Here is a 20,862-nt window from a genome sequence, read left to right as displayed (position 1 = left end):
TTTCAGAAAGATTTAAGTATCAGGTTCTATGTTCTTGGTGATACACACTCATTCACAGACGCACATGGATCATCTGCCCCTGAGGGGTGTTGAAATATGCTCCTTACACACACCTCTACCCCTGCGAGACCTTCACACATTCTGTGCATTTCTGGAGTGCTGTCTGTCGGTGCCTTCTTACGCTAAAGAGCTGCTGAGACCCATTAATTATCCCACAGGCTAAACTAAGGGCATTCCTGTGTGTGTGTGTTAGCTAGGGGTAACCACCTGCAGAAGAGAGATTCAGCTAACACTGTCACTATCCAAGCATTTCCATACAAGCACACAGCTTAGTGGGCAAATTGCTGTACAGTGGTAATACCAAAATCTGCTGATATGCACACTAGCTCCTGTGCTGTTTTTCAAGGTCCAGGCCTGTTACACTTCACAGCCAAACTAGAAAAATAAGTATTTTCTTCATTACTCTATGATATGCTGTGGACTGTTTGCCAGCACAAGTATCTACTCTCTAACTCTCCCATAAGTCATAAGATCAGAGCCCCATGGGCACCATTACTCCACATCCGGATTAAAGCTGAGCTGGTGATCTGTCTGAGCCTGGCTCTCTATGTTAGTGCAGTGTGTGTCTAGGGAGAGAGCTTAGAAACTATCTAAAGAGAGAGTGTATTCAGCACTCTGTGTTAATATAAAGTTGAGTGGAGAGTCCCACTAGACTCCATCGCTCCTCATTAACAGACAGGTTTAAGTATCTCCTCTGGGAAAGTCAATCAAGATCAAGCCTGTTTAATTGTCCCCTTAGGGACAGCCAATCACTATCGAGCATGTTTAAACATCTCTGGGACAACCAATCATAGCTGAGCAATAACTGAGGAAGCACAAAAGGAACCCATCAACCTGGGGGACACACATATACTATATATACAAAAGTATGTGGACACCCCTTCAAATTAGAGGATTCGGCTATTTCAGCCACACTCGTTCCTGGCAGATGTATAAAATCGAGCACACCGCCATGAAATCTCCATAGACAAACATTGGCAGTAGAATGGCCATACTGAGGAGCTCAGTGATTTTAAACATGGCACCGTCATAGGATGCCACCTTTCCAACAAGTCAGTGTGTCAAATTTCTGCCCGGTTAGAGCTGTCCCAGTCAAGTGCTGTTATTGTGAAGTGGAAATGTCTAGGAGCGTAAAAATCATCTGTCCTCGGTTGCAACACTCACTACCGAGTTCCAAACTGCCTCTGAAAGCAAAGTCAGTACAAGAACTGTTTGTCGGGAGCTTCATGAAATTGGTTTCCATGGCTGAGCAGCCGCACACAAGTCTAAGATCACCAAGCGCAATGCCAAGCGTCGGCTGGAGTGATGTAAAGCTTGCCACCATTGGACTCTGGAGCAGTGGAAACATGTTCTCTGGAGTGATGAATCACGCTTCACCATCTGGCAGTCCAACGGACTAATCTTTGTTTTGACGGATGCTAGTAGAACGCTACCTGCCCGAATGCATAGTGTCAACTGTAAAGTTTGGTGGAGGAAGAATAATGGTTGGGACTGTTTTTCATGGTTCAGGCTAGGCCCCTTAGTTCCAGTGAAGGGAAGTCTTAACGCTAAACCATACAATGACATTCTAGACGATTCTGTGCTTCCAACTTTGTGGCAACAGTTTGGGGAAAGCCCTTTCCTGTTTCAGCATAACAATGCCCCCGTGTACAAAGCGAGGTTCATACAGAAATGGTTTGTCGAGATTGGTGTGGAAGAACTTGACTGGTCTGCACAGAGCCCTGACCTCAACCACATCGAACACCTTTAAGATGAATTGTAATGCAGACTGCGAGCCAGGCCTAATCGCCCAACATCAGTGCCCAACCTCACGAATGCTCTTGTGGCTAAATGGAAGCAAGTCCCCGCAGCAATGTTCCAACATCTAGTTCAAAGCCTTCCCAGAAGAGTGGAGTCTGTTAAAGCAGCAAAGGGGAGACCAACTCCATATTAATGCCCATGATTTTGCAATGAGATGTTCAATGAGCAGTTGTCCACATACTTTTGGTCATGTAGTGTACACCCACACACACACAGCTGGTGGAAAGCCATGTCCCAGGAGAGAAGTGCAGTGGTGGACACTGGAACTGCGTGTGCTATGCAGTGTTATATGACCCGAGCGTTTTATGATAATCTCCACAGAAGATGACTTATGATGAAAAGCACAGTCAAGGTTTTAGCAGTTTATTAAAGCAATACAGTAAATCACTCTACCGATGTCTAGGAGATGCGTGGGCATGCCAGCTCAAACTTGTGAGTGTGCGTGTGATGTGTGTATGCCTGCGCGACTGCTTATTTATCTCTCTGCCTGTCTGTCTCTATTGCGTTAATTGCCTGTCATTAAACAATTCCATGTCATATCTGAGCCTCTAGGTGTCAGGGTTATTCACTTAGCCGTTATGGTATTCAGCCCTCTATCTTTGCACTGTCTTTGCACTGTCTTTTGCCAGACACTCCTGTCAGCATATGGAAGACAATGTGTTTTTCATCAAGGAAGAGAGAGGAGGGGAGGTAGAAACATGCGTGTAGGTATGCTGACTGTGGTGTCTAGGTGCGTGCACTGCCCATGTAGCCATGGTAAAGATGGCTGCAGGGAAGGCGAAGGGAAAGGAACGATTCTGAGTTATGACGCTATATTTCATCTGGAGGCTGAGTCCTTTCATCTCATAATCTCACTATCTCACAGGTCAGTGACCACCTCAACGAAGGGAGGGAGGAAGGGAGTATTGAAGTATTTGAACAGGGCCAGCATGTCTCTGTATCTGTATATCGATATTTCTGCATATTGATTCTCTTTGACTTTCAGGAAAATAAATATGCCAAGGCAAAACATCCCCACCACACTTGATGTCATTTTTTATCAATTCCATTACTAACTCAGAATTTTGGCAATATTTATTTGTTTGCATTTGAGAGAGGGAAAGAGATATGTGGCGGAGGTGTGGGTTGGAGAGGCTATTTGACAGCTTGGAGACCATGGATACCGCGCTCCTGTCAAAGCACATCTTGTTGTGACATGGTAAGTCGCCACCGGCTAACAGATTCATGTAACACACTCATGGTACGTCTCCCCTCAGCTGTACCACACGCACGCACACACCAACAAAAACACACACAGTCCGTCTCCCCTCACCTGCCACACCACAGATTAATTCCCACAGGTGCTAGCACTGTCCAGGTGTGAGGAAAATCTCACACGTCTCTCCTCCCCCGTATGATGTGTCGACAGACTGTCCTGCCTGAGGTGGTCGTCACAAATTCACTGTCCACAGCTGTGTGTGTGAGAGGCAGAGGGGGAAAGACAGGTGGTCATCATGCAGGCCAAGGGGAACCAACACTGAGTCCAAACCCCCATAGATAGATCTACCAGCATCAAGAGAGCTAGTGCAGCTGAACCAAAATAAACAGTGCTGGCCAAGCCAACAGCCGGCAGCCCACATGAACACAGTGCCTGGAACGCTCTGGACCACCACACGCCTGTCACTTTCACTCCCTATCTGATCCACGCTGTTCACCTTATCGGATTTATCCACTCATGGATGAGATGATGTTATCAGTGAGGTCACTCACCATCTGCCACACTGATGCAGTATCTGTTCTCTCTCGCTCTCTTTTCTTCTCCTCTCTTGCTCTCCTCTCATGTCCTGGCTGATTCCCTGAGTTCATGGAAAGAGTGAGGTCAGCAGTGCTGTCCCTTTAGAACGTCTGTTCCCTAACGTACAGGGCCTGTGATCCATTTAAAGCTCTCTAGAGTTTATGGAGGCCCACCAAATAGACAGAATCATGTTTCTAACTAACCCAACAGGGACTCGTTACAATCCAAAATCCATGATCTACAATGAGCCATCAATTTGTCCATGCAGCCTCGGCCTCAGACTTTCTCCTGTTTATCATAGCAATGTGTGTGTATCCAGAGGGGTTTACTAGGTTAGGCCAGGAATGCAGGCTCTAAGATGCTGTGGGTCACGCACCTACGTCACATCCCGTATGCTTCGTGGTAGGAGCTAGGTGGAGCTATTGCTTATGCATGTATAGATCAGTGAAGCTGGAATGAACAAGGGCAGAGGGATTGAGACTCAGCCCATCACTCTCCAACCTGTTGGCCCAGACAAGAGTATAACCTTCTCTCTAAATGGAATTTGTATGTTTCTTTACCCCTGGGTCTAGAGCAGTAGAATTAGGTCAGAGCGACAGCTGTAGGCCTCAGGCTGTAGAGGGGGACATCCTAACCCAGCCGTAGCCTCACATGCTGACCAGACCGGATACGTCGCGTGCGCGAGCGTTGCAAAATACATTTAGAAATCCATGTTATTCAATTATTGCACCCACACTGCTTGCGCGCGCCAACGAGCGTCTGCGACACCAAGGTCTAAAATAGATGTCGTTCCTATTTCTGACGCAGATCGCGCTGCAAGTCCTGCCTCTCCCATCTCCTCATTGGTTTATAGAAGCAGGTACCCATGTGCCATCTCCTCATTGGTTTATAGAAGCAGGTACCCACGTGCCATCTCCTCATTGGTTATACCCACGTGGGTGATAGAAAGACGAACTGTTTTGCCGGTAGTCGTGGTAATACAATGAAAGTTTAGATGCGATCACCATATAATTTAAACGATGAAAAAGCCTGGAAGGAGGAGAGATGACTAGAAACGATTCGGTTGGCTGTTTTATGTGCGGATTAATTGTCGGAGTAGAGATCCTTGTGCATTTCAAGTAAAATAACAACTCAATGTTTATATCCCAGGACAAATTAGCTATCAACAGCAAGCTAGCTAAATAGGACAAATTAACATTAGCTAGCAAGAGCAAGCTAAGTAGCTAAATTACCATAGATGTTTAATGCTTTTCGACCTGTCCCCAAATTAATGTCATTGGTTCAGAGTTTGTCTTGATATTTTAACCTGCGTGTCGTGATCGCGTTTGGTGTGGGGGGGCAAAATACATTTATGCACGATAGCGCACGATGGCGCATGCGCGCAGCCGGTTTGGGCAAGGTGTCAGAGGGTACAGTACAACACAGAGCAGACTACCGGGAACTTTAGAGCATTGCTAGGCTACTTCCTTCTATGATAAGAAGAGACAAAATGCGTTGCTACAGATGCATGTTCGATACCCATGCTGGCTGCCACTGGGAGACCCATGAGGCGGCTTTTGGATTTAACTTAGAATTCTCCAATCCTCTACATGTAATTATTGGCGGAGAGTCACGTCATATTTTTTGATGTACTGTAGGCCTACCATTGGCGACATGAGTCTCACTAGTGTTGAGTAATGTGCTGTTAAAAGTGGTGTAGGTCTTATTTATTTAACCTCTTGACGCTAGGGGTCAGATTATTATTATTATTTTTTTTAAATAACGTTCCCAAAGTAAACGGACTATTTCTCAGGTCCAGATCGTAGAATATGCATATAATTTACAGATTAGGATAGAAAACACTCCAAAGTTTCCAAAACGGTCAAAATATTGTCTGTAAGTATAACAAAACTGATTCTGCAGGTGAAAACCTGAGAAAATCTAACCCGGAAGTGTTTTAATTTTTTTTTTTAAATCTGTGTTTCCTGGCCCGTTTTTCTTCCATTTAAAGGGGTATCAACCAGATTCCTTTTCCAATGGCTTCCTCAGGCTGTGACCAGGCTTTAGACATAGTTTCAGGCTTTTATTTTGAAAAATGCGAGATTTTTCAAAAGTAGTCAGGTGTCCTCTGATTAGTTCCTGCGCGCGAGAGGGTAGCTCTCCATTTTCTTTTTCTCTCTTATTGAATAGGTTACGGTCCGGTTGAGATATTATCGATTATGTTTGTTAAAAACAACCTGAGGATTGATTATAAAAAACATTTGACATGTTTCTACGACCATTACGGATACTTTTGGGAATTTTCATCGAACGGAACGAGGCTTTGGTTTTCTGAACATAACGCGCAACCCAAATGGCGTTTTTGTTATAAAAGTGATATTTATCGAACAAAAATAACATTTGTTGTGTAACTGGGAGTCTTGTGAGTGCAAACATCCGAAGATTATCAAAGGTAAGCGATTCATTTTATTGCTTTTCTGACTTTCGTGACCAAGCTAACCAAGCTAATATAAGGCTAACTGTTCTAGCATTGATTGATACACTCACAAAAGCTTAGATTGCTTTCGTTGCAAAGCATATTTTCAAAATCTGACACGATAGGTGGATTAACAACAAGCTAAGCTGTGTTTTGGTATATTTCACTTGTGATTGCATGATTATAAATATTTTTTGTAATATTTTTGAATCTGAAACGTTTGGGAATTTTCTTCTGCCTTTCAGAACCGGAACGAGGCTGTAGTTTTCTGAACATAACGCGCAACCCAAATGGCGTTTTTTTGTTTTAAAAGTAATATTTATCGAACAAAAATAACATTTATTGTGTAACTGGGAGTCTCGTGAGTGCAAACATCCAAAGATTATCAAAGGTAAGCGATTAATTTTATTGCTTTTCTGACTTTCGTGACCATGCTAATTTGGGGCTAGCTGTTCTAGCATTTATTGATACACTCACAAAAGCTTGGATTTCTTTCCCTGTAAAGCATATTTTCAAAATCTGACACGATAGGTGGATTAACAACAAGCTAAGCTGTGTTTTGCTATATTTCACTTGTGATTGCATGATTATAAATATTTGTAGTAATATTTTGCAGATTTTTATTTTCACTGAATCTCCATTTAGGTATTGGTTAGACTACAATTAGGGTGTAGAAATGTTATGCTCTTAGTGTAACCTTTATTTAACTAGGCAAGTCAGTTAAGAACAAATTATTATTTACAAGGACAGCCTATTCCTTCCTCCCTGTCAGGGGATTGAACCCCAGTCTCCCGCGTACCCGCACAACACAGGGATTCTTTAGCTAAATAGCCCAGCACTGCAGCCTACTCCCGACCGTCACATTGTACAGCGTCATATTTTCCATTCCATCCTAAAGGAAACGCAGAGGGTTTTTCGTTTTTCTTGGAATAGAAACACCATAATATTAATCAAATTAATTAAGCAACATTTCTTAAAATCAGTCCCATATGCTATATTCTTACAAAAAAAGGTTTTAAATTCTCTAGTACAGCCACTATTGAAGGCTATCAAATGCTTCTCAAAGATGCCCTCTGGTGGTCAAACTAGCACTAACTAGCATTAATGGTACCAGTGTTTAAATAACGTGCCATAGAATTCTGCGGCACCACGCAAGCTGTGCTGCAGTACGCTGCAACTTTTAAAGGACGAACCACTGTAGTACTTCTGGTGAGAATCCATACTGATCCTTAGGGCTCTGCATATGTCAGCTCAATTGGAAATTACCTTTACATTTCAATAATGCTACACCGCAAACCTTTCGCAATATGAATTGACTAGAGCTCTTAGTTTACTACACAAATAGAAGAATTGAAATACAGATACAGAGAAAGAGCTTGTAAATCTAACAACCAGTACAGGTCTGCTAGGTGTTGCATCCTCGGGGTGTGGGGTTCAGCGCTGGGTTTTTGTCAGTGTGTGTTGCACCACTTGGCGCTCCTCAAACCCCAAGAATTGCAACTGTTATCACAAACAAGAACCATCTGTCTCATTTGTGTAACTTGTTTTCTTTTAATATGAGAAGTATGCTGGTGAGATGTGAGTTAGAGAAAGGCCTGGGAGGTCAGGGCTGAGAACTAAAGCCTCGATACTCTCTTTCTCACTCATATAGCATGTCTTTTGCCTGGTTATCCCCCAAACCTAACCTGTTAATCCCTCACACACACACACACGCACGCACGCACGCATGCACGCACACACACACACGCACACACGCACACACACTCACGCACACATGCACACGCACACGGGTGTATGTGTATGTGTGTGAAACCTAGGCACAGAGAAACAGGTGAAAGAAAAAAGGGCTGTATCCTAGACGTGCAAATGTAACATAACCTAAACATGCACATCTCCAATTGAAATCTGTCCATGATTTATGTGACAGGTTGGGTTTACATTATGTGTGTGATTTAGCCCTGAGTGTACAGTAGTATGTATTCTTGTTACTCCTGTCATTCACACTGCTAACTTCTAATGCGCCAAAAGGCAACATTTCAATGACGTATCCAGTATAGCAGGTTAAGCACCATGGATAGCCAACCTATAACTGTGTAGCTGTAAACTTTCTGGGCTGATCCAGTAGATGCTGTAGTGTCCACTGGAGTGCCCTGGTTAGTCACTAGACTGCCATGCTGGAGAGGACCAAACAACTCAGAGCCCAGGTTAGTCACTAGACTGCCATGCTGGAGTGGACCAAACAACTCAGAGCCCAGGTTAGTCACTAGACTGCCATGCTGGAGAGGACCAAACAACTCAGAGCCCAGGTTAGTCACTAGACGGCCATGCTGGAGAGGACCAAACAACTCAGAGCCCAGGTTAGTCACTAGACTGCCATGCTGGAGAGGACCAAACAACTCAGAGCCCTGGTTAGTCACTAGACTGCCATGCTGGAGAGGACCAAACAACTCAGAGCCCAGGTTAGTCACTAGACTGCTATGCTGGAGTGGACCAAACAACTCAGAGCCCAGGTTAGTCACTAGACTGCCATGCTGGAGAGGACCAAACAACTCAGAGCCCAGGTTAGTCACTAGACTGCCATGCTGGAGTGGACCAAACAACTCAGAGCCCAGGTTAGTCACTAGACTGCCATGCTGGAGAGGACCAAACAACTCAGAGCCCAGGTTAGTCACTAGACTGCCATGCTGGAGAGGACCAAACAACTCAGAGCCCAGGTTAGTCACTAGACTGCCATGCTGGAGAGGACCAAACAACTCAGAGCCCAGGTTAGTCACTAGACTGCCATGCTGGAGAGGACCAAACAACTCAGAGCCCAGGTTAGTCACTAGACTGCCATGCTGGAGTGGACCAAACAACTCAGAGCCCAGGTTAGTCACTAGACTGCCATGCTGGAGAGGACCAAACAACTCAGAGCCCAGGTTAGTCACTAGACTGCCATGCTGGAGTGGACCAAACAACTCAGAGCCCAGGTTAGTCACTAGACTGCCATGCCGGAGTGGACCAAACAACTCAGAGCCCAGGTTAGTCACTAGACTGCCATGCCGGAGTGGACCAAACAACTCAGAGCCCAGGTTAGTCACTAGACTGCCATGCTGGAGTGGACCAAACAACTCAGAGCCCAGGTTAGTCACTAGACTGCCATGCTGGAGAGGACCAAACAACTCAGAGCCCAGGTTAGTCACTAGACTGCCATGCTGGAGAGGACCAAACAACTCAGAGCCCTGGTTAGTCACTAGACTGCCATGCTGGAGAGGACCAAACAACTCAGAGCCCAGGTTAGTCACTAGACTGCCATGCTGGAGAGGACCAAACAACTCAGAGCCCAGGTTAGTCACTAGACTGCCATGCTGGAGAGGACCAAACAACTCAGAGCCCAGGTTAGTCACTAGACTGCCATGCTGGAGTGGACCAAACAACTCAGAGCCCAGGTTAGTCACTAGACTGCCATGCTGGAGAGGACCAAACAACTCAGAGCCCAGGTTAGTCACTAGACTGCCATGCTGGAGAGGACCAAACAACTCAGAGCCCAGGTTAGTCACTAGACGGCCATGCTGGAGTGGACCAAACAACTCAGAGCCCAGGTTAGTCACTAGACTGCCATGCTGGAGAGGACCAAACAACTCAGAGCCCTGGTTAGTCACTAGACTGCCATGCTGGAGAGGACCAAACAACTCAGAGCCCAGGTTAGTCACTAGACTGCCATGCTGGAGTGGACCAAACAACTCAGAGCCCAGGTTAGTCACTAGACTGCCATGCTGGAGAGGACCAAACAACTCAGAGCCCAGGTTAGTCACTAGACTGCCATGCTGGAGTGGACCAAACAACTCAGAGCCCAGGTTAGTCACTAGACTGCCATGCTGGAGAGGACCAAACAACTCAGAGCCCAGGTTAGTCACTAGACTGCCATGCTGGAGAGGACCAAACAACTCAGAGCCCAGGTTAGTCACTAGACTGCCATGCTGGAGAGGACCAAACAACTCAGAGCCCAGGTTAGTCACTAGACTGCCATGCTGGAGAGGACCAAACAACTCAGAGCCCAGGTTAGTCACTAGACTGCCATGCTGGAGTGGACCAAACAACTCAGAGCCCAGGTTAGTCACTAGACTGCCATGCTGGAGAGGACCAAACAACTCAGAGCCCAGGTTAGTCACTAGACTGCCATGCTGGAGAGGACCAAACAACTCAGAGCCCAGGTTAGTCACTAGACTGCCATGCTGGAGAGGACCAAACAACTCAGAGTCCAGGTTAGTCACTAGACTGCCATGCTGGAGTGGACCAAACAACTCAGAGCCCAGGTTAGTCACTAGACTGCCATGCTGGAGTGGACCAAACAACTCAGAGCCCAGGTTAGTCACTAGACTGCCATGCTGGAGAGGACCAAACAACTCAGAGCCCTGGTTAGTCACTAGACTGCCATGCTGGAGAGGACCAAACAACTCAGAGCCCAGGTTAGTCACTAGACTGCCATGCCGGAGTGGACCAAACAACTCAGAGCCCAGGTTAGTCACTAGACTGCCATGCCGGAGTGGACCAAAGAACTCAGAGCCCCGGTTAGTCACTAGACTGCCATGCTGGAGTGGACCAAACAACTCAGAGCCCAGGTTAGTCACTAGACTGCCATGCTGGAGTGGACCAAACAACTCAGAGCCCAGGTTAGTCACTAGACTGCCATGCTGGAGAGGACCAAACAACTCAGAGCCCAGGTTAGTCACTAGACTGCCATGCTGGAGAGGACCAAACAACTCAGAGCCCTGGTTAGTCACTAGACTGCCATGCTGGAGAGGACCAAACAACTCAGAGCCCAGGTTAGTCACTAGACTGCCATGCTGGAGAGGACCAAACAACTCAGAGCCCAGGTTAGTCACTAGACTGCCATGCTGGAGAGGACCAAACAACTCAGAGCCCAGGTTAGTCACTAGACTGCCATGCTGGAGAGGACCAAACAACTCAGAGCCCAGGTTAGTCACTAGACTGCCATGCTGGAGAGGACCAAACAACTCAGAGCCCAGGTTAGTCACTAGACTGCCATGCTGGAGAGGACCAAACAACTCAGAGCCCAGGTTAGTCACTAGACTGCCATGCTGGAGAGTACCAAACAACTCAGATCCCAGGTTAGTCACTAGACTGCCATGCTGGAGAGGACCAAACAACTCAGAGCCCAGGTTAGTCACTAGACGGCCATGCTGGAGTGGACCAAACAACTCAGAGCCCAGGTTAGTCACTAGACTGCCATGCTGGAGAGGACCAAACAACTCAGATCCCTGGTTAGTCACTAGACTGCCATGCTGGAGAGGACCAAACAACTCAGAGCCCAGGTTAGTCACTAGACTGCCATGCTGGAGTGGACCAAACAACTCAGAGCCCAGGTTAGTCACTAGACTGCCATGCTGGAGAGGACCAAACAACTCAGAGCCCAGGTTAGTCACTAGACTGCCATGCTGGAGTGGACCAAACAACTCAGAGCCCAGGTTAGTCACTAGACTGCCATGCTGGAGAGGACCAAACAACTCAGAGCCCAGGTTAGTCACTAGACTGCCATGCTGGAGAGGACCAAACAACTCAGAGCCCAGGTTAGTCACTAGACTGCCATGCTGGAGAGGACCAAACAACTCAGAGCCCAGGTTAGTCACTAGACTGCCATGCTGGAGAGGACCAAACAACTCAGAGCCCAGGTTAGTCACTAGACTGCCATGCTGGAGTGGACCAAACAACTCAGAGCCCAGGTTAGTCACTAGACTGCCATGCTGGAGAGGACCAAACAACTCAGAGCCCAGGTTAGTCACTAGACTGCCATGCTGGAGAGGACCAAACAACTCAGAGCCCAGGTTAGTCACTAGACTGCCATGCTGGAGTGGACCAAACAACTCAGAGCCTAGGTTAGTCACTAGACTGCCATGCTGGAGTGGACCAAACAACTTAGAGCCCAGGTTAGTCACTAGACTGCCATGCTGGAGTGGACCAAACAACTCAGAGCCCAGGTTAGTCACTAGACTGCCATGCTGGAGTGGACCAAACAACTCAGAGCCCAGGTTAGTCACTAGACTGCCATGCTGGAGAGGACCAAACAACTCAGAGCCCAGGTTAGTCACTAGACTGCCATGCTGGAGAGGACCAAACAACTCAGAGCCCTGGTTAGTCACTAGACTGCCATGCTGGAGAGGACCAAACAACTCAAAGCCCAGGTTAGTCACTAGACAGCCATGCTGGAGAGGACCAGGTGCCCAGGGCTTGCCGGCCGCCATATTAAGCCCAGCTGAAAGCCGGAACCTCCCACCTGTAAACTCAGAGCCCTCTCACTGGCATGGGGTCCATGGTTACGTTATTTCCCAGAGAAGCCTGTCAAAATGTGAAATTGCAGGCTAGTATTTTCATCAGGCAGGCGGTGACAGGGAAGCACAGGGAAGCATTTGTCCCTAGAAACATTGTAGGAACGCTGTGGGAACACCAACCCACTCATCTTGCAACACTGGAATATTTACTGGAATTTTTTCACACCTCAGATGGTTCTCAGATGTGACCAGGGGGCCTCCTGAACCCTCACCCAGAGTCACACAGGTATGCTGAGGAAGTACTACTAGAACCAGCCAAGTCCTAAACTGTTTCTCTCTTCACCATTGCTCTGCTCCTCCACACACAATACACACGCACATTGCACTAAAGCTCTTAGGCCTCAATATCTCTGCCTCCGCAAACACAGGAAGGAGAGGTTTTACTGATACCCCTCTCCTCCCCTCTCTTCCCCCTTTTTTCCCTAGCTGACTGTGTACGAACAGGAGCCCTAAGAAATGCCCCAGTTTCAATATGAGGAATATTATCAGCCAATCACTGTAGCGGCCCACTCCCTTCTATCCACATCATCTGGGACATCAGAGGGCCTTATTGGAGGCAGACAAGAGAAAGATATCAGTGATGCCATGTGGTCTGCATTTCAGGGTAATCCCTGCTCTCTGGTATACTGGCCTTCTTACCGTCTGATTTGAGAAGAATCAGAGAAGCAGTGAAACATGAACCTCTGTGCTGTTTCTTCCCAAACCCACTGTGACTGCTCCCATGGCCAGGGGATATGTGTCCTGATATCTGGAGTGATAGATGTGTTGATCTATGGCACATACATGTGATTATATTTGTCAGTGGTGGAGGGAAGACCCTGGGGGTGTAATGTACCTAACACACACACACGGACAGTTTCCATAGAAATGTGTGTCCTGTGATGACGTGTGTGTATGTGTGTGTGTGGGTGGAGGGTGAGGGGTGTCAGACTCCAGGGAGGGTCCCCTTGTTAAGGCTTATCTCTGGATTTCCAGTGACAGTAAAGACAAAAACTCATTGTATAGATTAGATGCCACCAAGTACTAGCCTTCTCTTTTCTACACATGTAGGTTTAATGTATCTGTTCTGTTCCATGTATAGTATATCTCTGTATCTCTCACAAACCGATAAGGTAAAGTCTCCATATAAATGTTACTTAGTGTTTACTCCATACCTCTATTTTCTTTCCTCTTTAGTACTTCTAGTCTATATAGTTGACAACGTGGAAATCAACATAGAGAAGCTCTCCCAGACTGTGGCAGGACTCTGTAGGCCTCCCTGGTGAACGAACGTCCCTGGTCCCTGGTCCCTGGTCCATGCCATTCATCATGCCTGCCTGCCACTACTAAACACATACCTTGAAGGAATCAGGCCTGGGTTTAGCTTCAGGGCACAACTAAATGGACTCAGGACAATGACAGGATTTTTATTTTTTATTATGTTGGTACCAAGTCAGCTGCAATGTTTGTTATTTTAATGAATGATATTAAGCCAACAAATACGCTCCGTCTCTCGCACACACACACACACACACACACACACACACACACACACACACACACACACACACACACACACACACACACACACACACACACACACACACACACACACACACACACACACACACACACACACACACACACACACAGCATAACAGAGTTATTTTCTTTTGTGCAAAAGAAATATGACAAACAAGAGTATAATCTTTGACACAGCATATATTTCATTTTAATATACATTCATACTCAGAATAGTCTTCTTCAGTGTATAAGTCTTTACAGATCTATGTTTCTATAATGAATAGCATGTTACTATAGAAAAGCTTGGGTTTATGTGGTTGTACATGATAGCCATACATAGGTCAGTCCCTGTGCCCTGGCAGTAGCGTATGGTATGCTGTGTGTGGAATATGGTGTCGTGTGTGTGTGGCTAGTGTGTGTTGTACGTTATCTATTTAGTGTGTGTGTGGTGTATGATTTGTGTGTGTTGGCGTCTTTTTGTTTGGTAAGTTGTATGCACGGTGATGTGTGTAGTAATTGCGTTTTGTGTAATAAGCTGTAGGGACCGTTGTGTGTGTAGACTTCGTTGTATGTGGTAAACTGTAGGGATGGTGGTTTGTGGTGTGATATGTGCGGTCGGAGAGAAAAGTGCTTAAGTCATCTTGCACAGCATCCCTGCTTCACCCAGCCCTGTCTGTCTGTCTGTCTGTCTGTCTGTCTGTCTGTCTGTCTGTCTGTCTGTCTGTCTGTCTGTCTGTCTGTCTGTCTGTCTGTCTGTCTCTCTGTCTCTGTCTCTGTCTCTGTCTCTGTCTCTGTCTCTGTCTCTGTCTGTATCTGTATCTGTATGGGTAAACTCCCCCTTGGTCTGACACAGACTAATGATGGGATTCAATCTAATTTCTGATTGAGCCGACATATGCAGCGTTTACCATGAATTGGATCTTTGCGAACATGGGAACATTGCCTTTAAAAGCCGCAAAGCCTATAACTGGCGATCAGATGGAATCCCGGCCTGTGAGTGATTCTGTGAGACCTGAGTAATTATTTGACTGAGTAATCCTGTGAATCTGTGACTAATTTGATGAGTGGAGCAGTATCAGGGCTGTACAGGGACAAATGGCCACACAACTAAACCCCAACACAACACGGTCATGTACACCTGGACCGCAAATAATAATGTCTGTCTGTCTGTCGGTCAGCGTTCCTCCTCTGGGCGGTTCTCTCAGACCGACAGACAGGCGTGTCTCTCCCTTTATATCCAGCACTCTAGATGAGTCCCTAAAGCAGCAGCAAAGACAGAGGGCAAACTCAGCCCCCCCCTCCTAAACTCCACCCACCCTTTCCCCACTACGCCATCCCACTTTCCCCGGGTCCAATATACCCCAACCTCAGTCCCCCTCTCCCCTGCAGTCCACTCTCCCCTCACCGAACCCCCCCTCAGTCCCCCTCTCCCCTGCAGTCCACTCCCCCCTCACCGAACCCCCCCTCAGTCCCCCTCTCCCCTGCAGTCCACTCTCCCCTCACCGAACCCCCCCTCAGTCCCCCTCTCCCCTGCAGTCCACTCCCCCCTCACCGAACCCCCCCTCAGTCCCCCTCTCCCCTGCAGTCCACTCTCCCCTCACCGAACCCCCCCTCAGTCCCCCTCTCCCCTGCAGTCCACTCCCCCCTCACCGAACCCCCCCCATTCCCCCTCTCCCCTGCAGTCCACTCCCCCCTCACCGAACCCAACCTCAGTCCCCCTCTCCCCTGCAGTCCACTCCCCCCTCACCGAACCCCCCCTCAGTCCCCCTCTCCCCTGCAGTCCACTCCCCCCTCACCGAACCCCCCCTCAGTCCTCCTCTCCCCTGCAGTCCACTCCCCCCTCACCGAACCCCCCCTCAGTCCCCCTCTCCCCTGCAGTCCACTCTCCCCTCACCGAACCCCCCCTCAGTCCTCCTCTCCCCTGCAGTCCACTCCCCCCTCACCGAACCCCCCCTCAGTCCCCCTCTCCCCTGCAGTCCACTCCCCCCTCACCGAACCCCCCCCCAGTCCCCCTCTCCCCTGCAGTCCACTCTCCCCTCACCGAACCCCCCCTCAGTCCCCCTCTCCCCTGCAGTCCACTCTCCCCTCACCGAACCCACCCTCAGTCCCCCTCTCCCCTGCAGTCCACTCTCCCCTCACCGAACCCCCCCTCAGTCCCAAACTCCCCTGCAGTCCACTCCCCCCTCACCGAACCCCCCCTCAGTCCCCCTCTCCCCTGCAGTCCACTCTCCCCTCACCGAACCCCCCCTCAGTCCCAAACTCCCCTGCAGTCCACTCCCCCCTCACCGAACCCCCCCTCAGTCCCCCTCTCCCCTGCAGTCCACTCCCCCCTCACCGAACCCCCCCTCAGTCCCCCTCTCCCCTGCAGTCCACTCTCCCCTCACCGAACCCCCCCTCAGTCCCAAACTCCCCTGCAGTCCACTCCCCCCTCACCGAACCCCCCCTCAGTCCCCCTCTCCCCTGCAGTCCACTCCCCCCTCACCGAACCCCCCCTCAGTCCCAAACTCCCCTGCAGTCCACTCCCCCCTCACCGAACCCCCCCTCAGTCCCCCTCTCCCCTGCAGTCCACTCTCCCCTCACCGAACCCCCCCTCAGTCCTCCTCTCCCCTGCAGTCCACTCCCCCCTCACCGAACCCCCCCCAGTCCCCTTCTCCCCTGCAGTCCACTCCCCCCTCACCGAACCACCCCTCAGTCCCCCTCTCCCCTGCAGTCCACTCCCCCCTCACCGAACCCCCCCCAGTCCCCCTCTCCCCTGCAGTCCACTCCCCCCTCACCGAACCCCCCCTCAGTCCCCCTCTCCCCTGCAGTCCACTCCCCCCTCACCGAACCCACCCTCAGTCCCCCTCTCCCCTGCAGTCCACTCTCCCCTCACCGAACCCCCCCCAGTCCCCCTCTCCCCTGCAGTCCACTCCCCCCTCACCGAACCCCCCCTCAGTCCCCCTCTCCCCTGCAGTCCACTCTCCCCTCACCGAACCCCCCCCCAGTCCCCCTCTCCCCTGCAGTCCACTCTCCCCTCACCGAACCCCCCCTCAGTCCCCCTCTCCCCTGCAGTCCACTCCCCCCTCACCGAACCCCCCCCAGTCCCCCTCTCCCCTGCAGTCCACTCTCCCCTCACCGAACCCCCCCTCAGTCCCCCTCTCCCCTGCAGTCCACTCTCCCCTCACCGAACCCCCCCTCAGTCCCCCTCTCCCCTGCAGTCCACTCTCACCTCACCGAACCCCCGAATCGCTCACAACAATGTCAAATAAGTTAAAAAACAAAATGAAAAGAAAAGGAATAAAAGATATAACAAAAGCAACCAAAACAATGAGAATCAACTGAGAGTGAGACAAGATGAAGAGAGGGAAAATACTCTGTTGGGATATATATATATATATATATATATATATATATATATATATATATATATATATATGTCTTTTTAGTTCTATACATCCCGTGCATGTGTATCATTTTCCTTTAACATTGTATGAACTGACAGGGAACGCCCATGTCCTCTGTCCACCTCTGTCTGTCTGTTCCCGGGGCCTATTGTAAAAGGAATAGGGATGGTTTTGAAACGGGGAAAAGGTAAACCACAAACACCATCCCCCTCTCCCTCCCTCCCACCCTTCTGTGCAGGTGAGAAAGGAGAGAGTGGGGTGTGATGGGGCATTTGTTTGGGTCTCCATTGGGGATTTCCATGGTGATCACCGGCAGGTGTGCATCTCCACCATCTTGCGGCACTGTTTGCACTTGACATAGCAGCACCAGTGGAACTTACAGCTGCACCTGTCCACCACCTCCACCTCCTCTGTCTGGAAGCCCCGGCCGCAGCACATCAGCTCACAGCCATCGATGGCCTTTGATGTCCGGTTACACTGCCGCCCCGCTGTACCCAGCATGCCTGGTGTGCGCGGGTCGTGGTCACAGAAGTCGGGACTGGGGTCAAGGTAGACCAGGTCTTCGTCTGTGTGAGGTTTGAACTGGGAGTTTCGTGGCACCAGGACCTTGGTGGTGCCCACCTTGCGCTGCTCCACCTCTGTGGCGCCGTCAAATTTCTCCTTGATGGCGTTGCCCACCTTGCGGAATGGGGGTATGGCCTTCCAGCAGGTCTTCACCTCACAGGACCCTGACACGCCATGACACTTACACTCCACACGCATGTGGCTCAGAATGGCCTGCAGGGAAACAGAAAGAATGCTTTTATCTCCTGTCTTTTTCTTTGCTGTTGACTTTGCTATGACAGAGTTGTTGCTTGTCATATGTCATACCTTCCTCCCAGCCTCATTGTTGTGTAGGTTCATGAGTGCTCTGCTGGGGGACTGTCCTTTACTCCTCTCCCTCACATCAACAAAGGATTGAGAGAAGGCCACTCCATAAGCAATGTTATCACTACAGCCTGACCACTGGAACCCTGGGAGGGAGGGAGGGAGGGAGGGAGGGAGGGAGGGAGGGAGGGAGAGTTAGCAGTCAAACAGTGTGTGCCTACTGTGTGTGTGTGTGTGTGTGTGTGTGTGTGTGTGTGTGTGTGTGTGTGTGTGTGTGTGTGTGTGTGTGTGTGTGTGTGTGTGTGTGTGTGTGTGTGTGTGTGTGGGGGTACTGAATGCTGAGGGGGACAGGTTTATGCGATAGGAGAGATGCTGAGCCTCACCAGCTGTGTGTGTGTGTGTGTGTGTGTGTGTGTGTGTGTGTGTGTGTGTGTGTGTGTGTGTGTGTGTGTGTGTGTGTGTGTGTGTGTGTGTGTGTGTGTGTGTGTGTGTGTGTGTGTGTGTGTGTGTGTACCTTCTGGACTGACTCCGTGGACGTTGTGGTCGCAGCCACATTTCTCCAGCTCTCCGCTGCTGCAGGCCCGGGTCACAGCGAACGCCACACTGGCTGCTGAGATGGCATAAACAAAGGCTGCCTCCCGAGTGCCTGTCAAGAACACACACACACAGGCCAACGTTAAACACACACCTACAACTGAAATGCAATGTTTTTATCCTGAGAAGTTCATAAGTATATTTATTCTAAAATAAGTTATTGATACTGAGGCGTACCCTGTGTGACAATCTTGCCAAAGACAGGCATGGTTTCCAGTGTGGAGCAGTTCCATCGGCGGTTCCGGAACTGAAACTGGCACTCGTCTATGGCTAGCTGAGCCCCGTGCCGAACAGCATCCATCACCTCCACACTGCGCTTACAGATCTGCACCTGGTTAGAATAATGATCATAACATTACAGATCTGCACCTGGTTAGATTAATGATCATAACATTACAGATCTGCACCTGGTTAGAATAATGATCATAACATTACAGATCTGTATCTGGTTAGAATAATGATCATAACATTACAGATCTGCACCTGGTTAGAATAATGATCATAACATTACAGATCTGCACCTGGTTAGATTAATGATCATAACATTACAGATCTGCACCTGGTTAGAATAATGATCATAACATTACAGATCTGCACCTGGTTAGAATAATGATCATAACATTACAGATCTGCACCTGGTTAGAATAATGATCATAACATTACAGATCTGCACCTGGTTAGAATAATGATAATAACATTACAGATCTGCACCTGGTTAGAATAATGATCATATCATTACAGATCTGCACCTGGTTAGAATAATGATCATAACATTACAGATCTGCACCTGGTTAGAATAATGATCATAACATTACAGATCTGCACCTGGTTAGAATAATGATCATAACATTACAGATCTGCACCTGGTTAGAATAATGATCATATCATTACAGATCTGCACCTGGTTAGAATAATGATAATAACATTACAGATCTGCACCTGGTTAGAATAATGATCATAACATTACAGATCTGCACCTGGTTAGAATAATGATCATAACATTACAGATCTGCACCTGGTTAGAATAATGATCATAACATTACAGATCTGCACCTGGTTAGAATAATGATCATAACATTACAGATCTGCACCTGGTTAGAATAATGATCATAACATTACAGATCTGCACCTGGTTAGAATAATGATCATAACATTACAGATCTGCACCTGGTTAGAATAATGATCATAACATTACAGATCTGCACCTGGTTAGAATAATGATCATAACATTACAGATCTGCACCTTGTTAGAATAATGATCATAACATTACAGATCTGCATCTGGTTAGAATAATGATCATAACATTACAGATCTGCATCTGGTTAGAATAATGATCATAACATTACAGATCTGCACCTGGTTAGAATAATGATCATAACATTACAGATCTGCACCTGGTTAGAATAATGATCATAACATTACAGATCTGCACCTGGTTAGAATAATGATCATAACATTACAGATCTGCACCTGGTTAGAATAATGATCATAACATTACAGATCTGCACCTGGTTAGAATAATGATAATAACATTACAGATCTGTATCTGGTTAGAATAATGATCATAACATTACAGATCTGCACCTGGTTAGAATAATGATCATAACATTACAAATCTGTATCTGGTTAGAATAATGATAATAACATTACAGATCTGTATCTGGTTAGAATAATGATCATAACATTACAGATCTGAACCTGGTTCAAGTTCAATTACTATGGCTTGTATCTTGTATCTTGCATTTAAAGACTTGGACATACACTACCGTTCAAAAGTTTGGGGTCACTTAGAAATGTCCTTGTTTTTGTCCATTAAACGTCAACGTCAACAGTGAAGAGGCGACTCAGGTATACTGGCCTTCTAGGCAGAGTTCCTCTGTCCAGTGTCTGTGTTCTTTTGCCCATTTTAATATTTTCTTTTTATTGGCCAGTCTGAGATATGGCTTTTTCTTTGCAACTCTGCCTAGAAGGCCAGCATCCCGGAGTCGCCTCTTCACTGTTGACGTTGAGACTGGTGTTTTGCGGGTACTATTTAATGAAGCTGCCAGTTGAGGACTTGTGAGGTGTCTGTTTCTTAAACTAGACACTCTAATGTA

General features: G+C 48.0%; 2 protein-coding genes across 2 annotated transcripts in view; one reads left to right on the top strand and one right to left on the bottom strand.

Annotated features, from left to right (window-relative positions):
- The first annotated feature begins 5,002 nt into the window (after positions 1-5,002).
- On the top strand, positions 5,003-17,169 carry LOC139535265 (uncharacterized). Its single transcript, XM_071334591.1, has 2 exons — positions 5,003-5,043; positions 15,360-17,169. Exons 1-2 carry the CDS (start codon positions 5,003-5,005, stop codon positions 17,167-17,169), a joined length of 1,851 nt encoding a protein of 616 aa, XP_071190692.1.
- Positions 17,170-17,336: 167 nt separating this feature from the next.
- The window catches only part of wnt4 (wingless-type MMTV integration site family, member 4), a 33,913-nt gene continuing 30,387 nt past the window's right edge, over positions 17,337-20,862 (bottom strand). Inside the window, exons 3-6 of the mRNA XM_071335495.1 lie at positions 18,943-19,096; positions 18,686-18,817; positions 18,175-18,317; positions 17,337-18,081 (exon numbers count right to left, since the gene is read on the bottom strand). Of these exons, the coding sequence (XP_071191596.1) occupies positions 17,611-18,081; positions 18,175-18,317; positions 18,686-18,817; positions 18,943-19,096 (900 nt within the window). The 3' untranslated portion in view covers positions 17,337-17,610. The remainder of the gene's footprint in view (positions 18,082-18,174; positions 18,318-18,685; positions 18,818-18,942; positions 19,097-20,862) is intronic.

The sequence above is a fragment of the Salvelinus alpinus genome, chromosome 12, assembly GCF_045679555.1.
Source record: "Salvelinus alpinus chromosome 12, SLU_Salpinus.1, whole genome shotgun sequence".
NCBI lineage: Eukaryota > Metazoa > Chordata > Actinopteri > Salmoniformes > Salmonidae > Salvelinus > Salvelinus alpinus.
The sequence above is the reverse complement of the archived record's forward strand: the minus strand, read 5'-3'. Positions and strand labels throughout refer to the sequence as shown.

Coding starts and splice junctions, on each gene's coding strand:
- LOC139535265 (XM_071334591.1), top strand. CDS start 5,003: ATGGCGCATGCGCGCAGCCGGTTTGGGCAAGGTGTCAGAGG. Junction 5,044..15,359: donor TTTGGGCAAGGTGTCAGAGG/GTACAGTACAAC, acceptor TCTCCCCTGCAG/TCCACTCCCCCCTCACCGAA.